Source organism: Podarcis cretensis (assembly GCF_951804945.1).
Source record: "Podarcis cretensis genome assembly, chromosome: 5".
Taxonomy (NCBI): domain Eukaryota; kingdom Metazoa; phylum Chordata; class Lepidosauria; order Squamata; family Lacertidae; genus Podarcis; species Podarcis cretensis.
Genome location: NC_137174.1, coordinates 78,909,595 through 78,936,203, shown reverse-complemented (window position 1 = coordinate 78,936,203; position 26,609 = coordinate 78,909,595). Strand labels below are relative to the sequence as shown.

Genomic DNA, 26,609 nt, shown 5'->3' with positions numbered 1-26,609 from the left:
TTCCTATTAATGGACCGAGTGGGCGCCACTGTCTGTGATTTGGCCTCTGTCCTCCCATGTGTACCTGCCTGTGTACCTACCACTCTCCCTGCGGTGCAGACAAAAGGTGTGGGAAGTAATGGGAGAAGCCAGGGGCTGCATGCATGCAGCAAGGCTGAGGGACACATGTAGAAAATACTGTTGGCTACCCAAGCCCAACCACAATGTGTAGTCCGCTGAATAAGCCTTAGAGGAGGAGGAGGAGGAAGAAGAAACATGCTCCTAGACTTGGCTACGTCCTTAGCATCCACCAAAAGCCACTGCTCAAGAATAAACAAAGAAGCATTCCTTGACAGCTACACCGACTCTCCCCAGCCCTCCATCTCTGGCTGTCAGCAAAGCTTCAATGGACTAAAAGGCAAAGATATTTGGAAGCATTTAAGGTTTAGTAATCAAATAAAAAAGTTCAAGCAAGACTTGCAGGTAAAAATGGAAGTTTCCAATGGCCCAGGACAGCATATCAATAGCCTGACTAGCCTGGGCTGACAGCTGAAGGGAAGCAAACACCTTGCAAAACCAGGAACCAGATGAACTGTCAAAACACGCCTTCTCTATTTCCAGCCAAAGCTTTTGCAAATCTTCCCAGTTAGGAACTGGGAAGCACTGGTGCTTGTTCCATGGGCTGTAGCACCAGGATCTTAGGTTTTCCAAAGTGTGGCTGCCCATACCAGCACATCCAAGAAAGAAAGACTTGCACTAGCACAGCAAAGCACTGTAAAAAATTAGACCCTAAAAATGAACTCAGTTTGATGGTGTGTGTGAACAAAAAGGGGAATTCAAGGTGTTTGCATAAGCTGAAAAGCCAGCATTTCCAGTAATGCAGCATATGAAAGAAAACACTTACTGCCCATATTGACATCACTTCTCTTTCTCTGCACTGAGGAATATTTAATAATAATCTAAACAGCATTTCCCTACGGTACACAGTCAGATGGATAGGGCACAATCAAGAAAGTTAGCGTGCTGCAAGAAACGCAGAGAAGAAATAGGAACTCATTCATTCCGGTTCCAATGTCTGCTGAGTCACTGTGTGCTTAGTGGCCAAATCGCTAGTTAAAATTCATGTCTTTGACTCCCTGGTGATAATGCAATGTCATCTTGCTTCATTTTGCATGGATGCTGCTCCAGTATAAAGGATATTTTATTTTATTTTAAAAATTGATGTCTTGGTTGTAGCACAACCAGAAAGTGCTCCCTTTCTAAAAGAGATGTGCTGGTGGAGGAGACACAATGCCTAAACACTCTCTTCCTGGGTCCAGAGCACTGTACATGTTTTATGCTTCTTTACTTAAGCCACCATTCCCAATATTCTTTGCCCAGGATTCTCAGGTTGGAAGCACACACCTGCGAGTTGGGCACTGAAGGAGAATGCCCCAACTCAGCCCGGCAGTGGTCTATGGTAGCAGTCAGTGCAATGCTATAGCTCAGGGTTGGGGAGCCCTTTTCAGTCTGGGGGCTTCATTCCCTTCTGGGCGTTGGATGGGATGGAGGTGTAAGTCGAGCAATCAATGGAAAGTTTACCTTTGGACAGTAGGGTAGCTTCAACACATCCCTTTGTACCCTCCATTCAGAGAAGCAAGAAGTTCCAAGGACACATTCCAGTCAGGGGAAAACAGTCAAGGGATTGGGGTACAAGGCAGGGTGACTGGGAAGGGTGTGTGACCTGGGAAGAATCCCAAGGACCAGAGAGAAGCTTGGAGGGTCACATTTGGCCCCTAGCCCTGTGGTTCCCTAACTCTACTATACATGCATGCTCAGAAGTAATCTCCATAGAGTTCAATGGGTCTTATTCCCAGGTGTGTATAGGACTGCAGCCTTATAAGACACACACACACACACCCCGCCACCCTTGGATCCATAGTAAACAAAGCAGCAGACCTAGGAGTCATCACAGTATGAGAGTTAGGGTAAGGGGGCAATCGCTAAACTTGCAAGCTGCAAATTCCTGTCGTCTAAAGACCTGGTGAAATGGAGACATTCATCCTGCAGGATAGTCAGCCCAATCTTGAACACTATCCCAGGATAACAAACTGCACACAAACCCCTAGGGTAATAGTGACTTCTGTTCCCAAATCTGGGACACACCTGTAGACCGAAACATACATTTGGGGACACTTTTTTTTTTAATTTGTTACCATATATTTGTATTGTGGTAGTGCTGCTGTTGCGACCCATCTTAGATCAGTCTGCGACCCGGTAGTGGGTCCCGACCCATCAGATGAAGACCATTGGTCTAGGGCTCTCTATAGTACAGGAAGTAGAAAAATGGACAATTGTGATAACTCACGTAAACAAAGGAAGATTTCCTCTAAGGATTTATAGCAAAACTGGGAGATTTTAAAAAAATTGTTGCTTTTTGGGGGGGAGTGGGGTGGTGATGTAAGGAACACACCCTGGCCTTGTAAACTAAGTAGCTGGTGCCTATATGAATCAATATCTTTGCAAGCTAGGTCTTTTCAGAGCTCATTGCCACCTCTTCCCTCCCAGTTAAGTGGCAGTGAAATGGCTGCTGGGAACCTGGTGCTGTGTCTCTATTGTGTTGGGTAAACTGTTCCTAATATGCTGACAAGCTTTAAGTGTCTGTGGCAGAAATATTTTAATATGAGAATATGTGGCCCTTATTGATCGGCTTTCCTTCCCAAAGCTTCATCTCCATGTGCACCTGAACTTTGAACTTATCTGTTCGATCTGCCTTATTATCTACCAAGATCCTATAAAAATCAATTCAGGGTCAAACCACATGCGCCACCATCAATATTTAATGTGCATGGTTTTTAATTCTTTAAATCTTAGCTGGGCAGAAGCAGTATTGGGTCCAAAGCATGCGAGGGGCATTCACCCTGTTTAGGGAAGCTTTTAATGTTTAATAGACTACTGTATTTTAATATCCTGTTGGAAGCCACCCAGAGTGGCTGGAGAAACCCAGACAGATGGGCGGGGTATAAATAATAAATTATTATTACTATTACTATTATTATTATTCAAGATGCTACAAGGCACAGGAAAGAAACCAACCAACCAACAGGTTTTTGGTTCCTGGGGCTAATCCGTTTCAGAGGGTAGGTGGGAGGACCAGGGCAGTGGATGTCCACATCGTATCTTTTCCTATGCATGCGATGGCCCCAGTACTGTTTGCCATCTGCCCAACTGATAGTTAAAGGATATGCACTTTAACTTCTTGCATGTGTTTCATGTAGCTTTGCCCTCAATGCATTCAAAAAATCAGTGCTCCATGTGCTACTATGTGGCATTTTAGCTTAGTACGAAGACTATAAGTACCATTGCTATTGCAGCTGCTCCTCGTAGTAAGGATATACTCTTTGAGTTGTTTTGCAGGAGGTGAAAAACTCTTAGAGTCCATGGATTTTATTATAGTAGGAAAGAACAGCCCCACCCATTCCACAATGAGTCATGTTGGAACGCATCGCGGCCTACGTGATTCAGGTTGAGAACATGACATTTTCAACTTTCTAAAGCTATCTTCAGTGCTGCTGGACTTTAGGGCGCAAAGGTGTGGTCCTTCTCAGTTTACACTCCAGCCGATCTCAGATTCATCGGCTGCCACCTTAGAAAGCTGAGAGTAACCCAGAGCTAACTCAAATGAGCAGGAACCATGTCCTTAATACATAAATAAATGCTAAAGAAAGAAATACTCTGTACCATCTTGAATGCACAAGGTTGGAGCACTTATTTGAAGGCACCTCAACTTCAATATTTCCTTGCATGTAGAAAGCTTACATGACTGCAAAGTCTAGAAGAAACTTTCACTGATGGGGCTGTCTTTCCATGTGGGGGAAAGTTTGCATGTGGGAGTGCTTTCAAAGGAGGACTCTCTCTATGTGCACTGTGATCATGAGCTCTTTATCTTAAATCAAAGTGGGGAATGGCAGAATGTTAGATGCTTGGGCCCTAGAGAAATGACCTAAGTAGAGGTCAGGCAGACTACAGGTGACCCAACTAATGCCTACTTGCTTTTAAAAGATATCTGAAGGCAGCCCTGCTTAGGGAAGTTTTTTAAGATTTAATGTTGTATTGTGTTTTTAATATTCAGTTGGGAGCCGCCCAGAGTGGCTGGGGAAACCCAGCCAGATGGGCGAGATATAAATAAATTATTATTATTATTATTATTATTATTATTATTATTATTATTATTATGCGAAGTGCTTTTGAAGTCAGAAACAGTGGTGAGCGGTGTCTCTTGGAACTGTAAGGGTGCAAGGTAGGAGGCCAACAGTACGTGGAGCCAGAGCCAATGAGCTCCATCCTCCACTATAAAAAATGGTTTGAATGTGACCTTGATCAGGCTGTAACAGAGGCAAAGGGTTAAAGCCCCCTAGGCTGGCCACCTGCATAAAAATCCAGCTACTTAAAAGGCACAGCTAGATAGTTAACATGACCCTCTTACCTTCGTGGGGGATGGATATGGGTATACTTTTTTTAGGGGACGGGTCTTGTAGCTCTTCTATTTATTTCCCTTTTTGCTGGAATAATCTGAAATCAAAATGTGGAGCTTGCCACTGGACAGGCAAGTAGGTACTACTTCATTTCTCAGAATAGCACCCCGACCCCTTTGTTTGGTCCCTGTAAACCTACAGCTTACCTGCGACTAAGGAGGTGGGGTTAAAGAGCCAGACTCCATATTGGCCGAGTATCTCTTTCAATGATTATTACAAATGTCAGAAACCCAAGAGGCAGGAAATGCTTCCAGAGACAGCAAGCAAGGCAAAAATGTGAACAAGAGAAGCAGCTCAAGAGTGCAATATAGAAAACAGACACTTTGCAGAGACATCTAAGCAGCCTGGAACGGAAGGCGTGCCTTGCTGAATTTCTTTTCTAGTTTCTAGTGAGGTGTGGGGCTGTATGTGCTTCTAGACACTGATGCCTCTTTCTCCTGGAACTGTGGTCCGAGGTTCGACTTCCTTCATAGACGATGCATCCACACAACTGCACCCACATCCCCCAATACAGCGCCAAAAATAATTTGATTCCTTTTGTGGGAAAGGGGAGGTGGATGAAAAGCCTTGACAAAAACAATAATTACTTTTCAGCAGCATCAAAGAGGAAGGGCAGAACGGCAAAAAGAAACGTAGGTATCTTATGAAAAACAATCGTACACCCATCTGTACTTTCTAAGCAGCCCTTGAATAGATAAAAATATTATTTACTGCATGAAGTCAAGCACAAACAATGGGAGATCCAGGGGTGCTGTTTGGATTGTAGGAGTATCTGGGTGCACCATAAGCAGCTGCAGATAACAGGGTCTGGATTATGAAATCTCTCCTACATCTGCACAGTAATAAAATCAAACTGCTGTGGCACCGAGAGCCTCGCTGGAAATACATCAGGAGCAAAATGTAAATTAAGCAGATTTTAATTGCATGCAGCCAACATGATTTGCATATTATTTTCAGTCGTGAGTCAGAGATACCAAGCTGTACATGGTGGGCCTCCTGCATTTCTTCTGTGCCCTTGTACTTAAACTTGCATCCACCCACAGATGAGAAAAGTAAGGAAGGGGTTTTCACTGTTAAATCGCTTTGGGATGTTGCAATTCATAAAATGAAGCAAAGCAGCTGGAAATAAAGCAACTTTCTTTTTTTGCAACCTTGAAAACATGAGGCTTGCTTTAAAAATGAAACTGAAAGGAGGAGGGGGGAATTCACGAGTTTCTAACATGTAACCTTTACACACGGGCAACAGCTCTGACCGTAGAGGCAAGCGACCTTCCGAAGGAAATGCTAAGGTTTTGGAACGCCGAGAGAAAGATGTACCACATAAATTATTGATGCATTCCTGGGGCTATATATATATATATATGGCACAAACTGTCTCGGCACATGACTTAAGATGTTAGGAGACACATCACTGCCCCTGCTGCACGTCGCTTTTGCCACTCACTCAGCCCTGCCGACTGCGAGGAAAATCACGCCTCAGCATGGTGCCCTGCCCTGCCTTGCGCCTCATTATCAAGGCTGGCATTGCCGCCCGTCTGCTGGGCTCCCTGACTTTGTTTCTGTGCCTCTTGCCCACCCACTCCTCTCTCCTTCTCTTGCAAAGGGAAGGAGCAGCAGCCACTGCAGCCGGCTGTAGCTCAGTGGTCCCAGGTCCCAGGGTTCAATCCGCAGTGTCTCCAGGGGGGACTGGGAAAGGATGAAATCTGAGAAAGCTGTTGCCAGTCAGTGTAGACGAGCTAGGGGGACTAATGGCCTTGACTTGGTATAACGCAGGTTCCTATGTTCCCCTTTCCCTCTGGGTGGCAGTGAGGCACGGAGGTGAGAGGGAAAGCGATTAGGCAGAAGGGAGGTGCAGGGAGGAGGACCGCGGTTCCTATCTGCATGGAGAAGGCAAGGAGGGAGAATGGGGCTCCCTCTAGCCACCCTGTGGGCTGCAGGGCACCCATATGCAGCAGAAGCCTGCTCTGCTCACCTGCTTGTGCTCCCCAAGTAAGGTAAAGGGACCCCTGACCATTAGGTCCAGTCGTGACCGACTCTGGGGTTGCGGCGCTCATCTCGCTTTATTGGCCGAGGGAGCCGGCGTGCAGCTTCCGGGTCATGTGGCCAGCATGACTAAGCCGCTTCTGGCGAACCAGAGCAGTGCATGGAAATGCCGTTTACCTTCCCGCCGGAGCGGTACCTATTTATCTACTTGCACTTTGAGGTGCTTTCGAACTGCTAGGTTGACAGGAGCAGGGACCGAGCAACAGGAGCTCACCCCGTTGCAGGGATTCAAACTGCTGACCTTCTGATCGGCAAGTCCTAGGCTCTATAGTTTAACCCACAGCACGTAGGACCCTGAATGTAGGCGGGTCTGCAGAGGGACCAACACACAGCATAAGATGAGCACGAAGGGATGCATAGCAACCCCCTGGCACTCTGCCATCGGTCATTCTCGTAATGGAAAGACCCAGAAACCAAGCTGGGGGGCTGCCATGCATCCCTTTGCGGTCATCATACAAACAATCATGTCACTTGCTTGAGTGCCAGTGTGGTGTAGCAGTTAGACTGGCGGACTAGGACCCGGGAGACCAGGGTTCAAATCCCTACTTGGCCATGAAGCTCACTGGGTGACCTTGGGCCAGGCGTTGTCTCTCGGCCTAACCTGCTTCAGAGCGTTGTTGTGGGCAAGAAATGAGGTAGAGGGCAGAGAACCATGTTTGCCACCTTGAGCTCCTTGGAGGAAAAGGTTGGGATATAAATAAAAACAACTGGCTCGCTAAATAAAATACAACGCTGTAGCTAAAAAGGAGGGAGGTATACCAGCCATCTGGGCACCTGCTGGGGGGCAAAGCCATTGCAAAAACAGGTCCAGGTGCTCTCCGCGGCACCTAAGGAGAGGTGACTTGCCCCCATCCCTGCCCAGGGCATGTGAGGTGGCGGTTAACACCCAGCCAGCCAGCACAGGACACCTGGAGCTCCTCTCCTGCCCACCTCCAATCCTCAAGATTTCTGGGAGAAGCCTTTGTTTTTGCTTCCCCCCTCCATTCATCTCCGTTGAGATAGAAATCATTCCGCTCCAACAAATCTCGTAAGTGAAAAGCAGCAGCTGACATGTTGCAGGAGCTGCGACTGTCTCTGAGGCCCCGACTGCCCTCTTGCCGCTTTCACGCCAGGGCGCGGAGACCCGACTGAATGCAGCTGAAGCTTTGCGGTCTAACGCAGATGCAGGGAGACTGGTGTTAAAACATCACCCCCTTGCTGAAACATGGACTTTGCGAATAGAAAGCCAGCTTCCCTCTCAACAGCCCTGTTAATGCAGCAAGTGGAGGAGGGGTGGAATTTAAACCAGCCTCTCGCTGCATCTAAGACTTTGCCTCCTGTCCATTTTCAGTGTTTTTGACACCTAAAGGCCATACCTCCCTTCTCCCACTGATAGATTTTAAATAAATGTTCAGGGCTTGGCCTTTAAGGACTTTGCTTCCCAGATTCTGTCATTATCTTTCCCTGTATTCTGCATTTGTGTTTCAAGGTGCTGTCTAATTTCCTCCTCTCAGTTGGCATTGTACTGTTGCTGGTTTTTTTTACTCTGCTGTTCAACCATGTTGGCGTCTGCTAAGGTTCAATCTGACTCTCCAGACTCTGCCCTTTCAACCGATCTCTTCATTCTGGGGTATTCCATCTTCTGAAATTTTCGCATGTTGCACTTTCCAAGCAATTTTCATATAGATTGAATTTCAGGAACACTTCACTTTCTAACCAGATCGTGGGCAACTCAGCATTATATCAAAGGTGACACACCCCACACCCCCCCGCTTATTGTTGGCTTTGTAACGAACTTTTCTAAGACAAATCAATCATCATAGCTAGAAATGCTGGCTCTTTGTCACAATATGAACGCACATTAAACCCGTCAGTATGAGCAACTAACATTCTAATCGGCAAGAAAACCCTCACAAAGCAGAAAGAAAACCCAAAATCATAATATTTTCTCACCTTTAGTGTTTGGTATTGATAAATGGAATCAGTGTCGATGAAATATGGCGATCCCTCCCCCCCTCTTTTTTGGAATGTCTGAGGCATATGGTTCTATGAAAAAATAATAACAATTAAACTAAGTCATCAACAGCCATATTTGGTAAAATAGTAAAGATAAATGACTGATACTTTAGATCTAAAAAGTGACGGAAAGTTATAACTGTGCAATAAAACAGTACCATTCCTTGAACACAGGTATAAATCAAAGGTTACTTAAAATGCTCTGATGACAAGGAAAATATTGTGCAGACCTTTTTATTTGGATTAGCAGTTATGCAAGTCAATACAAACCATGGGAACAGAGAAAAAGAACTGTGGGAGGGTTGGACTCAGCTCCACTTTCTATAGGTTGCTAATCTTTTCTCTATACTTTAAAAGCGCCCTGGTTGCTTTTTCGTGACTGCCTGGATCTGACGTTTCATAGTCAAGTGACGCCAGCCACTGAAAAGTGTGTGTTTCCTTACTTGCACCTTGCAAGCAACTTGCATGCGATTCCGGGGTCACTTCCAGATGACCTGTTTGCTGAGCATTTGCTCTGATTTGTTTGCAGGGAGGGTTATAAGTAAGCAATGGTTCTCACCACTTTCCTGATTTCAAAAAGTCAGGTTTCTTTTGTTCGTTTTTTGTTAAGTGGGTTTGTAGCGCTAGAACACCAAATCCACTTTAATTGCACAAATCCACTGTAATTGCCATTAGGCTCTTGAATCGCTCTTGCAAAACAGCAGCAGCTTGGAAGTGGCCTTAGCCTGCTCCCCGGGACCCCCCCCCCTTAAAAAAAAAAGCATTTTGCAGCAATTAGCATTATCCAGGGAGGGGCAGTCTGCGATCCTCCAGATGTCCAGCAGAAGTAGATCCCAAATGTTGTAGCAAAACTCCACAATGAGAGCTGGACTCCAACAACACCTGGAGGAGTACAGATCGTCTACCGCTGGAATAATCTACGGTCAATGCTTTATGCCTGTAAGAATTTTAGCAGAAATGTAAGACAAAGTTATGCGGGAGCTTTGGACAAGGAATCATTACCAAGTTTTAAAATACTGTTGTGCATTTGGCTTGGATTTTTTTGTAAACCACCCTGGGGTGTTGTTGTTTGCAACCAAGCAGTATATATATCTTATGAAATAAAATTACAGTGGTACCTTGAGTTACAAACGCCTCAGGTTACAAATGCTTCAGGTTACAAACTCTGCTAACCTGGAAGAGCTACCTCGAGTTGAGAACTTTGCCCCAGGATGAGAACAGAAATTGTGTGCTGGCAGTGCAGCAGCAGCAAGAGGCCCCATTAGCGAAAGCACGCCTCTAGTTAAGAACGGTTTCAGGTTAAGAACGGACCTCCAGAACGGATTAAGTTCGTAACTAGAGGTACCACTGTAATACTACAAAGTAACATCCATCCACCCAGCAGTATTCCTATGCTCAGTATCCAACAATACTTTTAAACTTCAAAATAATGCCATGGTTTTCATTAGGGTAACTTTGGTAGTGATTCTACATTAAGCAGTTTTATATATAACAACATGTCCTATCCAGATTTCCATATTTCTTTATATGATGGGCTGAGGAGGCTTTTCAATCCTGTTCTCTGTTGCAATGTAAACATTATGGAAGTGGGCTTGTGGACTCAGTAGCAGAGCACATTTGGGCTGCCCCAGTGACAACCCCCCACTTCTCTTCTCCTGGGTAGGAGAGCTAGGAGAAACCACTTCCCAAGACTTTGGAGAGAGCCTGCCAGTCAAAACAGGGCAGTTTTGGACCAGGTGGACCAAAGATCTACTTCTGCTTACGGTAACTTTGTACATTCAAATTTTGCGGTGTGTATCAATCTCACTATAGAAATACCACGATGAGATGATCTCCAGTTAACTACAACCTTTAGTTATCTAAACACTCTCTTTAAAGACAGCACTATTTTTAGGCTGTGCACATGTTGGCAAAATTTGGCAAAACCAAACATGGTCCATTTTATTATCAATCAGACTGTGCTGCAGTCATAGTGCAGATTTCTGTTAGGTTCTCTTTATTATCACTTTAAGGAAAACATGATTCAATTTACTGGTCCTGCCCCAGCTAATTTGTTGATCCTGCACTTATTATTATTATTATTATTATTAAACACAGAGGACTAAAACCAGGCTTTCATATTTGTCTCTGCTGCCTGTTTGTGAGCATTCAGTGCTGGAAAACATGAAGCATTTATCGCTTGGCCCACAAATCAGATAAATTGAGGGTACTTAAACTGAAACTGGTTTGAGGGTGAGAGCTCCAGATAGTCATTTTCTACCCGTTTCCCACCCCCCCCCCCCAATGCCTGATAGCTCAATCTCATACATGTTTATTCAGAAGTAAATTGCACTGTGCACAGCGGTAAATGTGCAGAGCACTGCAGGCTTCCTAAAGCTCAGTGGACTTGAAAGCATTTTCAAGGTGGAGCTGTTAAAACTTACGATCTCTAAGTCACACCAGACAACCAAAGAGAAGATTATGAGCTGACATCAGCATATGGGACTGAAATGAAACAGGAAATTGGGGACTAACCCTCCCCAAATACCCTCTTCCCAAAGGAAGAGGTAGCGCTATGGATTAGAACCTGTCACTTGAGAAGTTACCCCTTGACAAGCATTGGAGCTGCAAATTGCAATACTGACCCTCCAACTGTGGCCTCTGCCCTTCTTAATTGATGTTCAAAGCCCAAGATGTAGAATATGGCACTATGGTGGTTAGATGGTAGGTATGCTCTTTGTCTCTTCTTCTGCCTGGGGAAGTGCTGTAGCTCAGTGTCAGAGCATCTACTTTCAATGCAGAAGGTCCCAGGTTCAATCTTTTGGCATCTCCTGGACAGCCGCTGCCAGTTAGTGTAGACAGCACTAAGCTACATGGGCCAGTGATCTGACTCAGTATGAGGCAGCTTCTCATGCGGATCCTGGCCTCGGCCCCGTATACCTGAAGGAGCGTCTCCACCTCATCGTTCTGCCCGGACACTGAGATCCAGTGCCGAGGGCCTTCTGGCGGTTCCCTCATTACAAGAAGCCAAGTTACAGGGAACTAGGCAGAGGGCCTTCTCGGTAGTGGCGCCCGCCCTGTGGAACACCCTCCCATCAGATGTCAAGGAAATAAACAACTAACATTTAGAAGACATCTGAAGGCGGCCCGGTTTAGGGAAGTTCTTAATAACGGATGTTTTAATGTATTTTTAACCTTCTGTTGGAAGCCACCCAGAGTGACTGGGGAGACCCAGCTGGATGGGCAGGGTAAAAATAATATATTAAAAATATTATTATTATTATCATGTTCCCGTGCTTGCAGAGCAAGACAGCACGGCATTCCACCACGAGAAAAATCAGTGGCGGAGTTATAGAGGTTTAGGATCTTCTCAAAAGATGCTGTATTTCAGGTGTGTGAGAAATTAGTTCCTCTGTTCCCTCTGTGCAAACCACTGGGAGGGTTATCTTGAGTAACTGAGGTTGAACCTGCTTGGAGATACAGCTGTTTGAAGTTCAGGGGCTCAGTTTTGATGAACCCATAGAGCTACGTGCCAAAAACACATCACACCAAGCGAGCAGGGCCCACAGCTGCAGAAGGTGGGCAAGGTAGGTCTTCGAGCTCACCCAGATAACTCTCCAGATATTGTGGACACCAGCTCCCACCATCGATGAGGCTGGGGATGATGGGAGCCGTCATTCGTAGTATCTGGAGGGGACCAGCTTGGCTAGCCTGGCTCTCCATATTGCAGATGCACCACACAGAAGTCTGGGTGAGTGATTGCGTCTATCAGCTAATTTAACCTATACTGAGTGCACACAACTGCATCTACAACTGGCAGAGAGTATGACGAGAGCACAGACAGTGCACTGGGACACAAGAGAAGAATGGTCCAAACGATGCTCACCACTGGTTGTAACGGGGCACCAGGCATCATGGCATTGGCTAGTTGCATCTGCTGGGCCAGCATGGCCATGTTCTTCTGCTGAATCAGGTTATTGCGTCCATTGATCTCCAACTGTGTTTTTAAGTGTGGTGGTGGGTGAAGGTATTTGCAATTCTCCCTTGAGCATCGTCCCTGGAACACAGCAAAAGAGAAGAAGACTAATTAGGTTTGTCTGCTATTGATTAATACATTTAATTATTCCGGGTGAGCTATTCTGAGGCACAAAAACAGTTGGAGGAACCTGGGGCCCTTCAGACGTTCTTGAACTCCAATCCACGTCAGCCTCAGCCAGCATGGCCAGTGGTCAGAGATGATTTAGGCAATAGTCAGATGACATAGGAAGGGTCAGAGGTCCCTCACCTCTGCCTCAAAGTGCTGCTTTCCAGCACACTTTTTCAAATAAAAAAAGAGCAGCCATATACCACAAATAACTGAGCACAATTCCCAGATGTCAACATCACCATGGAAAACAACCTAACATTGGCGTACAACCAGCAACTGTAATTGCTATATGTACCGCCACCATCTGGGAGAAATAGGGCAGATCATGTCAGATGTCCAGTTGAATCATTTTCTACTAGATGAAATGAATCTGTTTAAAAAGGAGAAGATCACCACGTTCCTACTATGATTTAAGGCTGCACCACTGTGGTGAATCCTGAAGATGCCTAGGGCATTCCAAACAAACAGTATGTGCCTCTACCACTCAGCCACAACCCTTCTTAAATAAATGGGTATATTTGTACAGACGTGGTAAAATTTAGATTTGGTATCATGCCTCTCAAAGCTACTTCCTAATAATGCTGGTGACAAGACTTCATGGAAAGGGAAGGGAGAAAACATCTTCCGAAGCACCCTGAGGTAATGTCAAATTTGGATTCCATCTAAGTCAGGCATGGCCAAACTTGGCCCTCCAGATGTTGTGGGACTACAATTCCCATCATCCCAGACCACTGGTCCTGTTAGCTACGGATGATGGGAGTTGTAGTCCCAAAACAGCTGGAAGGCCAAGTTTGGCCATGCCTGTTCTAAGTCCTAGGCAATACCTTTGTCTTTTAACAGATTAGCTCAATACACAACAAGGCCTCAGCATGCACAATTAGGAGAAGGACAACAGCCCAAATTTTTGAGTGGCACATAGCACTGCGTGTTGTTCGTGCGCAGATTTTGTCTGAATTAAAAGGACGGTGCCCAGGGCACTGCAGAGAATGATGAAACCTTGAGTAATATTAGCAGCAGCAATTAGCCATGGACTCTCTTGAGTTTAAACATGACACAGCCAAAGAAAATCCCCTACCCACAAGCACAAGTTTCAGGTTTAAATTTAACTGCTCTTCTGGGTAATGCCTTTCTTTCGTTAACGAAATAAAGTATTCTTCTCATTCAGCTAAGAACAACGCCTTAGAACAGAATGTCCAAGTCCCACCTCCAATTCTGAAAACCTTTCAGAGAAACAAAAATTAAAATAGAGCAACATATGACCGATAAAAAGGAATTGTATATAGAACCTTCTGTCGAATTTAATGGTCAGTTTCATACCTTCCATTTATTGTAACAAGATCATCTCTGTACTAGATCTTCTTGCAGATAAGGAACTCTATATGTCACTGATCCTATTCTCTGTGACCTTTCTAAGGATACAGCAGAGCAGAACGGCTTGTATGGTCCAATCCTGCACAAAGAATTATTGAACCTCATGGGGCTTGCTTCCCCAGTGGGCTGCACAAACCCCATTCTTAATTTGACAAACCCTACAGTATTCAACAAGACTCAGTCCCAGATAAGAATTCACGTCAGTGTAGTCTAAAGCAGATGTCATGTCACAATTGTCAATAATTTTCTGGAGACCACACGCTAGATACTGCCCAATGCAAACTGAAGAGAAATGTCCCCACTCCTGAAGGCCGCTATGCTTCTATGGGCTGAGGCCTGACTGACCCATACTGAACCCAGGATGGGGGGTGGGGTTGTTACATCAAAATGGGTGTGGCCAGAGTGCAAAAGTGGGCGTGGACAATCACCTTTTTTAAAAAAGCATATATTTGGTCCTTCACTGCCCAAACTGGGGGTCACAGAGACATTTGGGCATCACAGAATCGTAACGGGAGGTCTGAGGCAATGATCAGTATGTACATGTATGGGTGCACATATATAAGTGTGTGCGCATCTGGCGGGTGAAATTCAGCATCATACTCTTCCCATCGTTCTGCCAGTGGAAGCATCCCAGCTTTCCTGGTAGAATGATAACCTACACACTGTTGTGGGGGTTCTTCCAATACCACTCCTGAGCCAATTTCAGTGGGCAGGGTTTTTGTGGGGTTGGGGGGAGGCAGCCCCACTGGACAAATGAAAGTTCTGTGCCCAGGGCTTCCATGGAGGAGGCTGGTTAAGTGGGCCTCACTCCATAGTTTCAAAAGAATTTAAACAGATAAATTCTGTGGGGCCTTGGCGGGAACGCAAAACCCTTTGCCATTCAAGCAGAAGAGTGGGCTGGGATGAGTCAGTAAAAGGAGAGAGAGAGAGAGAATGTGCAGGGGGGTAATATTGATGTAATGTAATGTAATGTAATGTAATGTAATGTAATGTAATGTAATGTAATGTGTAACATCGCCTATTCCATACTGATACCACCCTTCAGTGTTACAGTTCTGCCCCTGTCTGCCCCATGGTCTCTCTCATTTCCACGGCAGGCACAGACGACGCCACTGCAGATTGGCTGAGCTCAGGTCCCTATTTGACTTGTGGGGATTGACTGAGCTGAATGAGCACATCTGGTCCCTGAAACAAGCCCCCTTCAGACACACTCTCATCTTGAAAAACAGCAATTAGTCAACAAAATTAATGTTTCCAATGATCACGGTTAAATGTATAACGGTAGAGTCTATTCTCCCAGGGACACGCGAAAAACAAAGATATAAAGAGGCACAAATTTCTTCTTGGCAGAACAAATGGCTTAATCTGAAAGGTTCCAATTCCCTTCTTTTCCGTAGTAATCAATCCAAAAAGCAGCCGTGGCAGTGAAAAACAGAACCTTAATTTAAGCAAAGGGCTGCTTGCATCAAGCTTTGCTTTGCTCCCCCACCCCCTTTTCTTAAAAAGAACAAATTAATGCAGTACAACATGCCCTTATGTTGTACTTTTGCACAGAAAGCTACAAAGCTTGTCCTTGTTATAGGTCTGCCAGTGATCCAACCCAAAGCTCTCTTGTGTCAGTGTATATGATTTATTTCAACCCATCTGCCTCTGCTCTCAGCAGCCAAGCACACATGACTCTCATTTCTGCAGCTAGCCAGTTGGCATTTGCATAACACAGCATGTTTGATGACGGGATTTTACATAATTCTCGAGATCTTGTTGGGGGTTAAGCAGCAGCAGTAGAACAGTCAATCAAACCGACTGACTATGCCGATATGCCTTTCAAAACACATTCTCACCATTACATTGGAAACCCCAGTCTTGATCAACCCAAGGCCGTGAAATGTGTCAAATATGGAGGAGGTTTATCTAACATCTTAGAAGAAATACAGAATGGCCACAGCATATTGAGGCAGAGAATGCGGGAAGTCAATAGGCACTGCACTTAAAATAAAAAGCAGACTTTCTGTTTAGGGTTGAATGTGGGACGCAGGTGACCTGTGGGTTAAACCACAGAGCCTAGGACTTGCCGATCAGAAGGTCGGCGGTTCGAATCCCCGCGACTGGGTGAACTCCCGTTGTCTGGTCCCTGCTCCTGCCAACCTAGCAGTTTGAAAGCACATCAAAGTGCAAGTATATAAATAGGTACCGCTCTGGCGGGAAGGTAAACGGCATTTCCGTGCCCTGCTCTGGTTCGCCAGAAGCAGCTTGGTCATGCTGGCCACATGACCCGGAAGCTGTACGCCGGCTCCCTCGGCCAATACAGCAAGATGAGCGCCGCAACCCCAGAGTCAGTCACGACTGGACCTAATGGTCAGGGGTCCGTTTACCTTTTATGCAGCGTGGGGGGGGGAGTGTACTAGACGTTGAGCTAAACAGGCTTAGTGTGTGCAAAATGGGAAACCTGAATTAGCAGGTGAATGAAGCAATTAACTTTTCAACAACAGAATTTACTGTAGAGTTCTACAGATAGTCATTTCTCTACTTTGAGAACCATAAGAAGAACCTGCTGAGGGACCTTCTGATCAGAAAGCCCAAGAGGCTCAAAAACAGTGAGTCAGATAAACAAGGCCAAGGGAACTTAAGAACATAAGAGCCCTGGATTAGACCAAAGACCCATCAATTCTAGTATCCTAGATCAAAGAGGGGCTGTAGCTCCTTGGTAGAGCATCTGCTTTGCATACGAACAGTCCCTGGCATTTAGACTCCAGTTTGAAACCTTGGAGACCCTACGACTAGTCAGTGTAGGCATACTAACCTAGGTTGGCCAGTGTTCTGGTTCAATATAAGGCAGTTTCCTATGTTCCTAACCTGTTCTTCACAATGGCTGACTAGATGTCTGAAAAGTCCCCACACAAGTGCAATAGCCCTCTCCCAATATGGCTCACTAACAGCTGATCCTGAAAGTATTCATAGAATTGTAGAATTGGAAGAGATCTCAAGGGTAATCTAATCCAACCCTCTGAAATACAGGAATCTCAACCAAAGCATCCATGACAGATGACACCTAATATCTGCTTCAAAACCTCCAGTGAAGAAACAGCCCGCCACCTTCCGAGAGAGTCCATTCCACTGCTGGACAGCTCTTGCCATCAGAAAGTTCTTCCACAGCCATAAAGACTAAGAGCCCTCCATGAATTTCTTCACATGTGTAAATTCACTGGGCAGCAAAAGAGCACCGTAGAAGCAGCAGGGACAGAAGGAGAACGATGGATCAGAGAGAGGCTTGCAGGAGGCGTCTGAGAAGGACCCCCCAAGTTATCAGACAACCAATCACATCAGCACCAGAGAGTTTATATATCACCAGGGCTATTATGCAACCCTGAAATATATATATTTAATGTAAACGACCCTAAGAGACCAAACACAATTTCCTTGCCAGGTCAACTCACACATGCACACTTTTAAACCTAATGCATTTTCATGCATTCGTACTAACAATTACTCATGACGGTTTGTTGTCAGTGTGCGGGTGCATGTTTAAGCCCATTTTCCATCCCCCATGTGTACCGTTAACCTATTTAAATCAATGCAGATCTCTGGCAGAGAATGCATCTCCTCTAGAATTCATCCACTTTGGCACAAAATCTATGCAATTCCTGCAGTGTCCCTCCAGTGGCAATAAAAAAAAAAATGGCCTAATTAGCTAAATATATCATCTAAATAAGACAGGAACAAATATACAAGTTGATCCCAGGGAGATAGGATACAGTCTGGACCGGTAAACTAAAATAATCTCCCTTCAGCATGAAACTCATTAGAGAAGTTGGTTGGATGAAAGATAGTCCACACCTGGTGCTGATGCCGGATTCTCTGTTTCTATAAGATACAACAGCCCTATCAGGGCACTGCACTCATGGTTTGCACCAAGTCGCAAGCCAGAAGTGATGTCATGCTGAGTAGCCCCTCCTTCTGGCATCCACATCTGTAATGCAAATGTCTGGAGCAAGGGGGGCTAGCCTGTACACATATAGAGTTCCATGCAGTTATGGAGCTCTGATTGCTCAGAGTTACAGAACCAAGTGGAAACTTTTATGTGCAACCACTGAGGATCAGTGCACTGCTTGATAGCAAAGCTGGTTAGAGTGCGGTGTTGATAGTGCCAAGTTGCAAGTTTGATCCCCGTAAGGGACAGCTGCGTTTTCCTGCACTGCAGGGGGTTGGACTAGATGATTCACAGCATTCCATAATCACTGCAGATGGTGACAGCAGTCACGAAATTAAAAGACGCCTGCTTCTTGGGAGAAAAGCAATGACAAACCTGGACAGCATCTTAAAAAGCAGAGACATCACCTTGCCGACAAAGGTCCGTATGGTTAAAGCTATGGTTTTCCCGGTAGTGATGTATGGAAGTGAGAGCTGGACCATAAATAAGGCTGATCGCCGAATAATTGATGCTTTTGAATTATGGTGCTGGAGGAGACTCTTGAGAGTCCCATGGACTGCAAGAAGATCAAACCTATCCATTCTGAAGGAAATCATCCCTGAGTGCTCACTAGAAGGACACATCCTGAAACTGAGGCTCCAATACTTTGGCCACCTCATGAGAAGAGAAGACTCCCTGGAAAAGACCCTGATGTTGGGAAAGATGGAGGGCACAAGGAGAAGGGGCCGACAGAGGACAAGATGGTTGAACAGTGTTCTCATGAGTTTAACATGAGTTTGACCAAACTGCGGGAGGCAGTGGAAGACAGGAGTGCCTGGGGTCCATGGGGTCACGAAGAGTCAGACACGACTAAATGACTAAACAACAACAATGAAAATCACAAAAAATAGGGGGAAGGAGTAACTTTCAGCAGTGTTTTTGCTTTCCACCACTGGAGTGCGCTCTAGGCCCATCTGAAGACACCTCTCCAGCCATAAAGGAGTGAATCATATGTGCAAGTCTGGATTCTATGCATGGACCCCAGGAGGAGGGCTACTTGGTGAGGAAGAGGAACCTGCAGCTTTCCAGGTGCTGTCAGGCTCATAACTCCCATTATTCCTGACCATCGGACCATGGCTGCCTGGGACTGGTAGAAGTTGGGAGTCCAACCACAACTAGAGGGCTGCAGGTTCCCCATAACTGACCATAGCTGATGAACGAACAGTTGAAATCCAGGTATGTGTGTCACCAACTGAGATCAATTTCTTCTCCTGAGCATCTTACACATATGCAATGGGTGGCTATTTAGACCACACACTGAGGCTGGGTGTGTGTGGCAGGGGGTGCTCTGAGTCATAATAAACTGGACGGAGCTTGGGAACCTGAGAACAGTGGCCCTTCAGGCCAGAAAAGTTTGCACGAGCCTTGAAAAAGCAAGTACCTTTGCAGCTTTCTGATTCAAGGTGTTTGGAATTCACAGGGAGGTGGGGGGGGGGGGTAACACCCTTCTGAAGAATATGCATTAACCGGTTTTGAGCTTTTTCCTAGAATTCGGCACCACCCCACAATTACTCCAGTGAATGCAAAACCTACCCAAAGCTAAGCACTTTCAGACCAAGCGCACTGTTGATTTCTCTCTTTTGACCTTAGGTGATTCAAACTTCCCCAATGAAATCAGTGTGATTTACCGGTAACTTTACCTGGAACTTATATGCCCTTTCTGCATTGTAAAACATGGCTAAATATGCCAGCTGTAAGTTTTAGGTCCACAAACGCACACACTTTCTAGGTCTCCTAAGAAAAACAGGACTGGGCAGAGGACATTTGCCACCAACGAACAATGGACCAATCTGTCAATTTCAGTTTCTCCCATTTTTTTCCACTTCACTCCATTTTGGCATCAGTATGCAAACTTTTCTACAAAGAAAAAGGAACACACGAAAATTTGAGTGCATTCTTGTGTGCTTTTCTCCCAATATGTGCAATTTTACAAGCATTTTCACTTAATGGAATCAATTTGAATATACAGTGGTACCTCGGGTTAAGTACTTAATTCGTTCCGGAGGTCCGTTCTTAACCTGAAACTGTTCTTAACCTGAAGCACCACTTTAGCTAATGGGGCCTCCCGCTGCTGCCGCACCGCTGGAGCACAATTTCTGTTCTCATCCTGAAGCAAAGTTCTTAACCTGAGGTACTACTTCTGGGTTAACAGAGTCTGTAACCTAAAGAGTATGTAACCTGAAGCGTATGTAACCCGAGATACCACTGTACTATTTTCACTAATCTATGTGCTTGTGTGCACGCTTACCCCCAATATTGTAGTGCCAAATTGGGAGAAATTCTGGAGGCTAGCTGAATTTCAGTTTGCTCCTTGTGTGAATTAAGTAGGTTCTGCAAAAATGTGCACTGAACAAATTTATCCCACATCCCTACCACCAACGTCCACCCCTGTGAAAGAATCTTACTATTGTGTTACTACTACCTTTCAGTTTTCAGTTATTGTCATTGGAGCCTGTTGTCGATACATGAATACTGCAGGTAGGCAAGTACGTAAAAACGTACACATACAATTTCAGGAGCAGTACAGAGTAGGGGAAACACTGGGGGAAACTATGCAGCAACAGAGATCGACTGGCATAATCATATGACTGGATAACAGCAGCCAGAGTACTGAAAACATCACATGATGTGCAATATTTGTGGAAGGAAAGCATCAATTAGAGAGGCCTGTTACTTTTCCCACACTTAGATATAACCATCAAAAGAACCATCAGCAACAAAACCCCTCCTGCGCTCATACTGGTTCTGCTAGGCTTTTGCAATTATAACTTTTCTGTGCTAAAAGATCTGAAAAGACTGCCCCAGATCTCCACATCAGGCCACGGGTTCTGCTCAAAGGGCTTGAACTCTACAGATGCTGGGATTTGCTGCGTTCCGACGGATGCCACCCTTGGCTCTCCCTATGCAGGCACTTGGGAGTGCAAGATGGCTGCAACGGATTGGCAGCAAGGACAGGAGCCATGGAGAGTAAACACAGAGGTAGCTTCCAGGTTCTGAATCTGCCACGCATGCCATTCTAAACCAGACTTCCTCAACCTGGTTCCCCCTCCAGAGGCTTTGGGTTGCAATTGCCATTAGACTCAGCCAGAAGATTAAATGGTCAGGGGTGATGGGAAAGGTTGCCTTCTTGTACTGGCTCCAGGTGGAGGAAAGGCAGCTCTAAATAGTATACTCATCTAAGTAGCTAAACTCCTCAGACACTATTTTTGGGCGGATTCAGGCGGCAACCATTTTGCACATGCCCCACTGACGCATGACCGCTAATGTGCAGGTCCTTTCGGACCCGGAGGGCAGAAGGGGGGGCGAGGGGGGTGGAGCAGCTTATTGTCTGCTCTGCCAACGCACACGGGAACCCCCCACTTGAAATGGTCACCACCTGTATAGCTATAATACCCATCTCTGTATCAGTGAATAAAAGTACTGGCGATGTGTGTGGGAGATACATTTATTTGCTTTCCTCCCATTTCTTAACCAACTCCCCATCCGTTTGGAAAGCCCCTAAGTGTTTCAGCAACAAATCGGCAAAAATGTATTAGCAGCACTTCAGAACACATAATATAATCAGGTCTATAAATAAAACGCCCGCATGCAAAAGCAGCGTCGGCAACAAAGTGCTTGTCTAAATAAATGTTTTAACTCGGTTTTGTTTTGGGTTTTAAAATTGTGTAAGGGTGGGGTCTGGTGGGTCTTCCAAGAGAAAGTGTGTCTATTGAAGGAAGGGTGACTGGAGGAAAGGCAGTAAAGATTCTATTTCACAGCAGAGCAAAAGGGAAGGAGAATCAGTGAAAAACTGCACCCCCTGAAACTTCTTATTATTTATTAAATTTGTACGCCACCCCCTCACCTGAAGATCACAGGGCAGTTCGCCACATAAAAATACAGAACGAAAAAACAAAATAAACCAAAAACAAACCAATAACATTCCCCCTACCACAAACACATTTAGAAAGCTGTAGAATGCCCAACAGCCAAAGGCCTTGGAAAAGAGAAATGTTTTCGCTTGGCGCATAAATATATTTAATGAAGGTGCCAGGAGAGCCTCCTGTTCTTAACCTGAGGTACCACTTTAGCTAATGGGGCTCCCACTGCCACCGCGCCACTACCGCGTGATTTCTGTTCTCATCCTGAAGCAAAGTTCTTAACCCGAGGTACTATTTCTGGGTTAGTGGATTCTGTAACCTGAAGCGTCTGTAACCCGAGGTACCACTGTAATCTAAACTAATCCATGGATCACTGAACCCAGTCCACTGAAACTGTTCTAGCTTCACTCACATTTCCTCCCAGAAGGCACTTTTAATTCCAATTTGACTCTTGCTTTGATGAAATCTGAATTCAACGGGGGGGGGGGGTGGAATACGTATCACTATACCGATGCAACCTTGCGCATCCCTCAGACGACCTTCTTCAAAAAGCAGCTAGCCTTCAGTGTTCAGTTTAATACAGACCAGAAGAGCAGGGTTTGAGTGGCAAATCTATTATGCAGTGCATTATTCTAGAAAAGGGAAGATAGGGGGGCAGGGTTGGAAAGGAAGAGCATCTTATTTTAAGTAAAGCAGCTGCAAAAATAAAAAATCTCCCCCCTATCCCAGCACATTTAAATTCCACCTTTATATTACATTAATTAAAATATAATTGGAATTACACATGACAATCTAGAATCTGGATGACAAAAATAATATAAAGGAAGTGCAGAATTTGTTAAGAAGGAAAAAGCTGCTGTGGTCTAATGGATGGCATTCTATTTTTATCCTGCAGAGAAGCTATCACACTGCAGGTGTATTAGCAAGTTAACATTTCTCTTTGGGCTGCAGCCACTGCAGAGAGACGCAAGTGGCCCCCAAACCTCAGCTGTGTCACGTAGGCAGGTTTTTATTATTATTACAGAACGCTCACATAATATAGTTCTGGAGTCATTAAAATCCCCAAAGATTTGCTGCTTGACCTTGTTGGTTTATAGGTTTCAACCTTGACTTTTAATAATGCAGTAGTTTGGTTTTGCTTTTTTGTTGTTGTTTGCAACGAACAAGTAAATCAAATGCAAATAAGAAACTTTTTTTAAAAAAAAAAAGTCTTAATTCTCCAACATATTAATCAATTTTTTAAAAAGATTACAAATAGATTGTTTGTTGCTGTTTGCCAACAGTTTAGAAGCAAAGCACTCAGTCAAGCAAGGTGAAATGAATGTTTTGTTCTATGGAACTCTACTAAATGAGCTTAAACGGGAAAAGGAATAAACATATACAGTGGACCCTCTAGTTATGAACCGATCTGGATATGTAACTTTCGGGTTACTAACACGGCAAACCCAGAAGTGTATACTTCCAGGTTTCGTGTTGCGCATGCGCAGAACGCTCAATCGTGCCATATGCGTGCGCAGGAGCAGCGCCTCTGCCTATGGACTTTTTGGGTTGCGGACGGACCCCCGGAACAAATTTAATTAGTATCCGGAGGGTCCACTGTCCTTAAAAGGATATAATGCACAGAGTGGAAATATATGGGTAGGGGTCCCCAATTCAGAGCTGAGAAGCACCCTAACACCCTAAGAGATATACCCTTAATACCCCTGTGAAACTCTCTACTGCCTTGTCCCTCCTCCCAGAGGACCGCAGCAGTTGCAAGGAAGAAGAAAGAAGGATATGTTTATTTTTCTCCTTCACTTTCTCTTCCTAAGTGGGACAAAGTGGAAATACAGAAGAAGCAGAATACCTAATTGCTACTGCCAGTAAGCTAAACAAGCAGGTCCCATCTAATGTAAATTGGCCCATGTGTTTCAGAAGTGGCTATTGAAAAATATGTTGGATGTTTGGAAGTATGTCTATGTGCTTTGCTTTTAGAAAGGCATTCATAGAATTGCTCCGCAGAAGATCAAGGGGAGCTCCATTTTGTGCTATAAGGCTTGATTCCCACCCCCCACTACAGCCCTCTTCAAGGGTCGACACTCCCCATCCCTGGAATGGCAGGAGATGGAGCACAGAGTTGCAGCGGGAAAGGTAAATGGGGAGAATTTGGCAGTTCTCCTTTGTGCAGAAGCGCTTTTTCTGTTTGTACAAGCCATCTTTGAATCCAAGCTGTATACAGTCATACCTCGGGTTACAGACGCTTCAGGTTATGTGTTTTCAGGTTATGGACGCGCTGAAACCCGGAAGTACAGGAACGGGTTAATTCCAGGTTTCGGTGCTTGAGCATGTGCAGAAGCGCTAAATCACGCTTTGTGCATGCACAGAAGCGCCGAATCGTGACCCGCGCATGCACAGACGCGGTGCTGTGGTTTGCAAATGCTGTGCGTTGCAAACATGCCTCCCGCACGGATCACGTTCACAACCCGAGCATCCACTGTATTTCTCACACTGGCACGTAACCCAAGGTAGAATTTTTTTTTTAGTTGCCCTTAGATTCAACCAGCCCTCATTATTTTATAATCTGCTTTGTTTCATAAACCTGATAAGACTGCTTGATTGTAGGGGAGACACACACCTCAAAGCGGTTTACAAAAATGATAATAGTATTACCACTAAAAAATTTACAACCATAATTTAAAACATATGGAAAGTTTAAAGCATAATAGAATACAGTTGTACCTCGGGTTAAGTACTTAATTCGTTCCGGAGGTCCATACTTAACTTGAAACTGTTCTTAACCTGAAGCACCACTTTAGCTAATGGGACCTGCTGCTGCCGCCGCGCCGCCGGAGTCCAATTTCTGTTCTTATCCTGAAGCAAAGTTCTTAACATGAAGCACTATTTCTGGGTTAGCGGAGTGTGTAACCTGAAGCGCATGTAACCCGAAGCATATGTAACCTGAGGTACCACTGTACACTAAAATAAATTAATACTCACACGAACTTTCTAAACATCTGGGTCAGCTTCCCTAAACAAGAATGTCTTCAGTAGGTACCAGGGGGAAAAAATACAGTGAAGACATCTGCCTGATTTCAATAGGAAGGGAGTTCCAAACAGTAAAGTTTAGTGGTGTGGGTATTATGTGGCACCTGTAGCAGTGCCAATTCTGCCGATCGAAGAGGCCGGGTGGGTAAGCTGATCTCGTAGGTAAACTGGACCCAAGATGTGAAGGGTTTTATCACGACTGTTCAACCAGTCTCTCTCTCTATGGCTTATTCACAAGGCAGTCAGAGCTTATTGGTTGAAATGCTTGGCGAGATTTCAGGCAGAGAAATACTGCCTTCATCTGTAAGAAACAGCATGCCATTTTGTCGTACATAAAGCAAGGCTTACTTCTGTGTTATGTAATTGGGCTTCCTTATGGCAGATCGTAATTGCCCCCTTTTTATTACGCCACTTTATAACACTCCAAGTGCTTGACTTTCTGCAACAGGGCTACACAGATAGCGCTGCGCTTGATACTGCAATTAGCCTCTGTGCACAGACTATTCATAAATATATACTGGGACGGGGTAAGAGAGAAATACGGAGTCGTTATGAACTCCGCTCATGCCAGCTGCAGCCATTCCATACGTCTTCATAAGAAGGAACGTGAAAAAGGAGAGGGGAAAGGGCAGATCACTATCATATGATGTTTTGCTTCTGCTGCCACATCAACAAATTCAGGCCAAAAGCCGAGGATCTGCTAAACCATTTGATTAGGGCACTGTGGCTTCTGCAAGTATTTCAAATTGTTTTCTGCCGCAGCAGAAGAAATAATTCATTGCAATACTCCCTCCGGCCTGCTACGGCAGTAGTTTCCCCTCATTTTCTTTTTTTGGATATTGTGTCCAAGCTGAGAGGAAGGAGATCAGTTTTTTTCTTCAGGGGCTATAGCTCAGCGGCAGAACAGATGAATATAATGACCCCACATGCTCCCCCCACAAATATATATATATCTGTAATATCTGAGTCACATTTAAGGGCATCAGCCTACTAGTATCCACTTCGTAACTACTACTATATTTGTACCATTTTTATCCTTGTTGTTGCTGTCCTTATTCAAAACAGGAGACATTCCCCCAGCAGCTCACACTGGTCCATTGTGGGATTTAAGTCTCATAATCGTGGGTGAAACACTTAATTTTAAGGACACAAAATCACCAACATCTGAACATGAACCTCATAACACAGATGTCGCATTTGCAAGAGCCGAGGAAGGCTACAATCCTGTACACTAGGGATATGTAAGTGTACAGGATCGTGCATTCCCTTGGAGTATTCTTCGTGCATTCCCTTGGAGTATTCTTTAGGGGGACAACACACCAGGAGTGGGAGTTGCCACAGTTTGCACTAATCAAAAAAAAGATGTGCCTCTCTCTCTCTACCTCTGTACCCTTTTTCTCGTTTGTCTTTCACTCCTAGCAAAAATCACCCTCTGCAACTAAATGTTTTATGGGTATTTCTTTTTCCTCATTGGCACCATATATTAACCATTCCCTCCCTAGCTGTGTCTCCTGCCCCAGCAAAAGTTTGTATGGTAAGCTTGATAAGGGATGTAGCAGAATTCCAAAAGAAAAGGGAGCAGAATTTGCCACTGTTCACTTATTCATCCTGTGATTGATGTTTGCTATTGTTCTCAGTCTACAAGCTGTTACTTATTTAATGGCATTTCCCCCATTTGCATTGAAATTAATGGTGTGGAATAATTAATCACTTAAAATCAAGCCAAGGGC

At 44.9% G+C, this 26,609-nt stretch overlaps 1 protein-coding gene across 26 annotated transcripts in view; it reads right to left on the bottom strand.

Annotated features, from left to right (window-relative positions):
• The window catches only part of MBNL1 (muscleblind like splicing regulator 1), a 172,974-nt gene that overhangs the window by 32,074 nt on the left and 114,291 nt on the right, over positions 1–26,609 (bottom strand). For 13 of the 26 annotated variants that reach the window (XM_079978085.1, XM_079978100.1, XM_079978086.1 and 10 more), the window contains 3 exons: positions 12,397–12,567; positions 8,469–8,561; positions 2,175–2,282 (listed from right to left, as the gene is read on the bottom strand). In XM_079978085.1, coding sequence (XP_079834211.1) covers positions 2,175–2,282; positions 8,469–8,561; positions 12,397–12,465 — 270 coding nt within the window. In that variant the 5' untranslated portion in view covers positions 12,466–12,567. The remainder of the gene's footprint in view (positions 1–2,174; positions 2,283–8,468; positions 8,562–12,396; positions 12,568–26,609) is intronic. The other 13 variants (XM_079978077.1, XM_079978078.1, XM_079978091.1 and 10 more) reach the window with 2 other exon arrangements.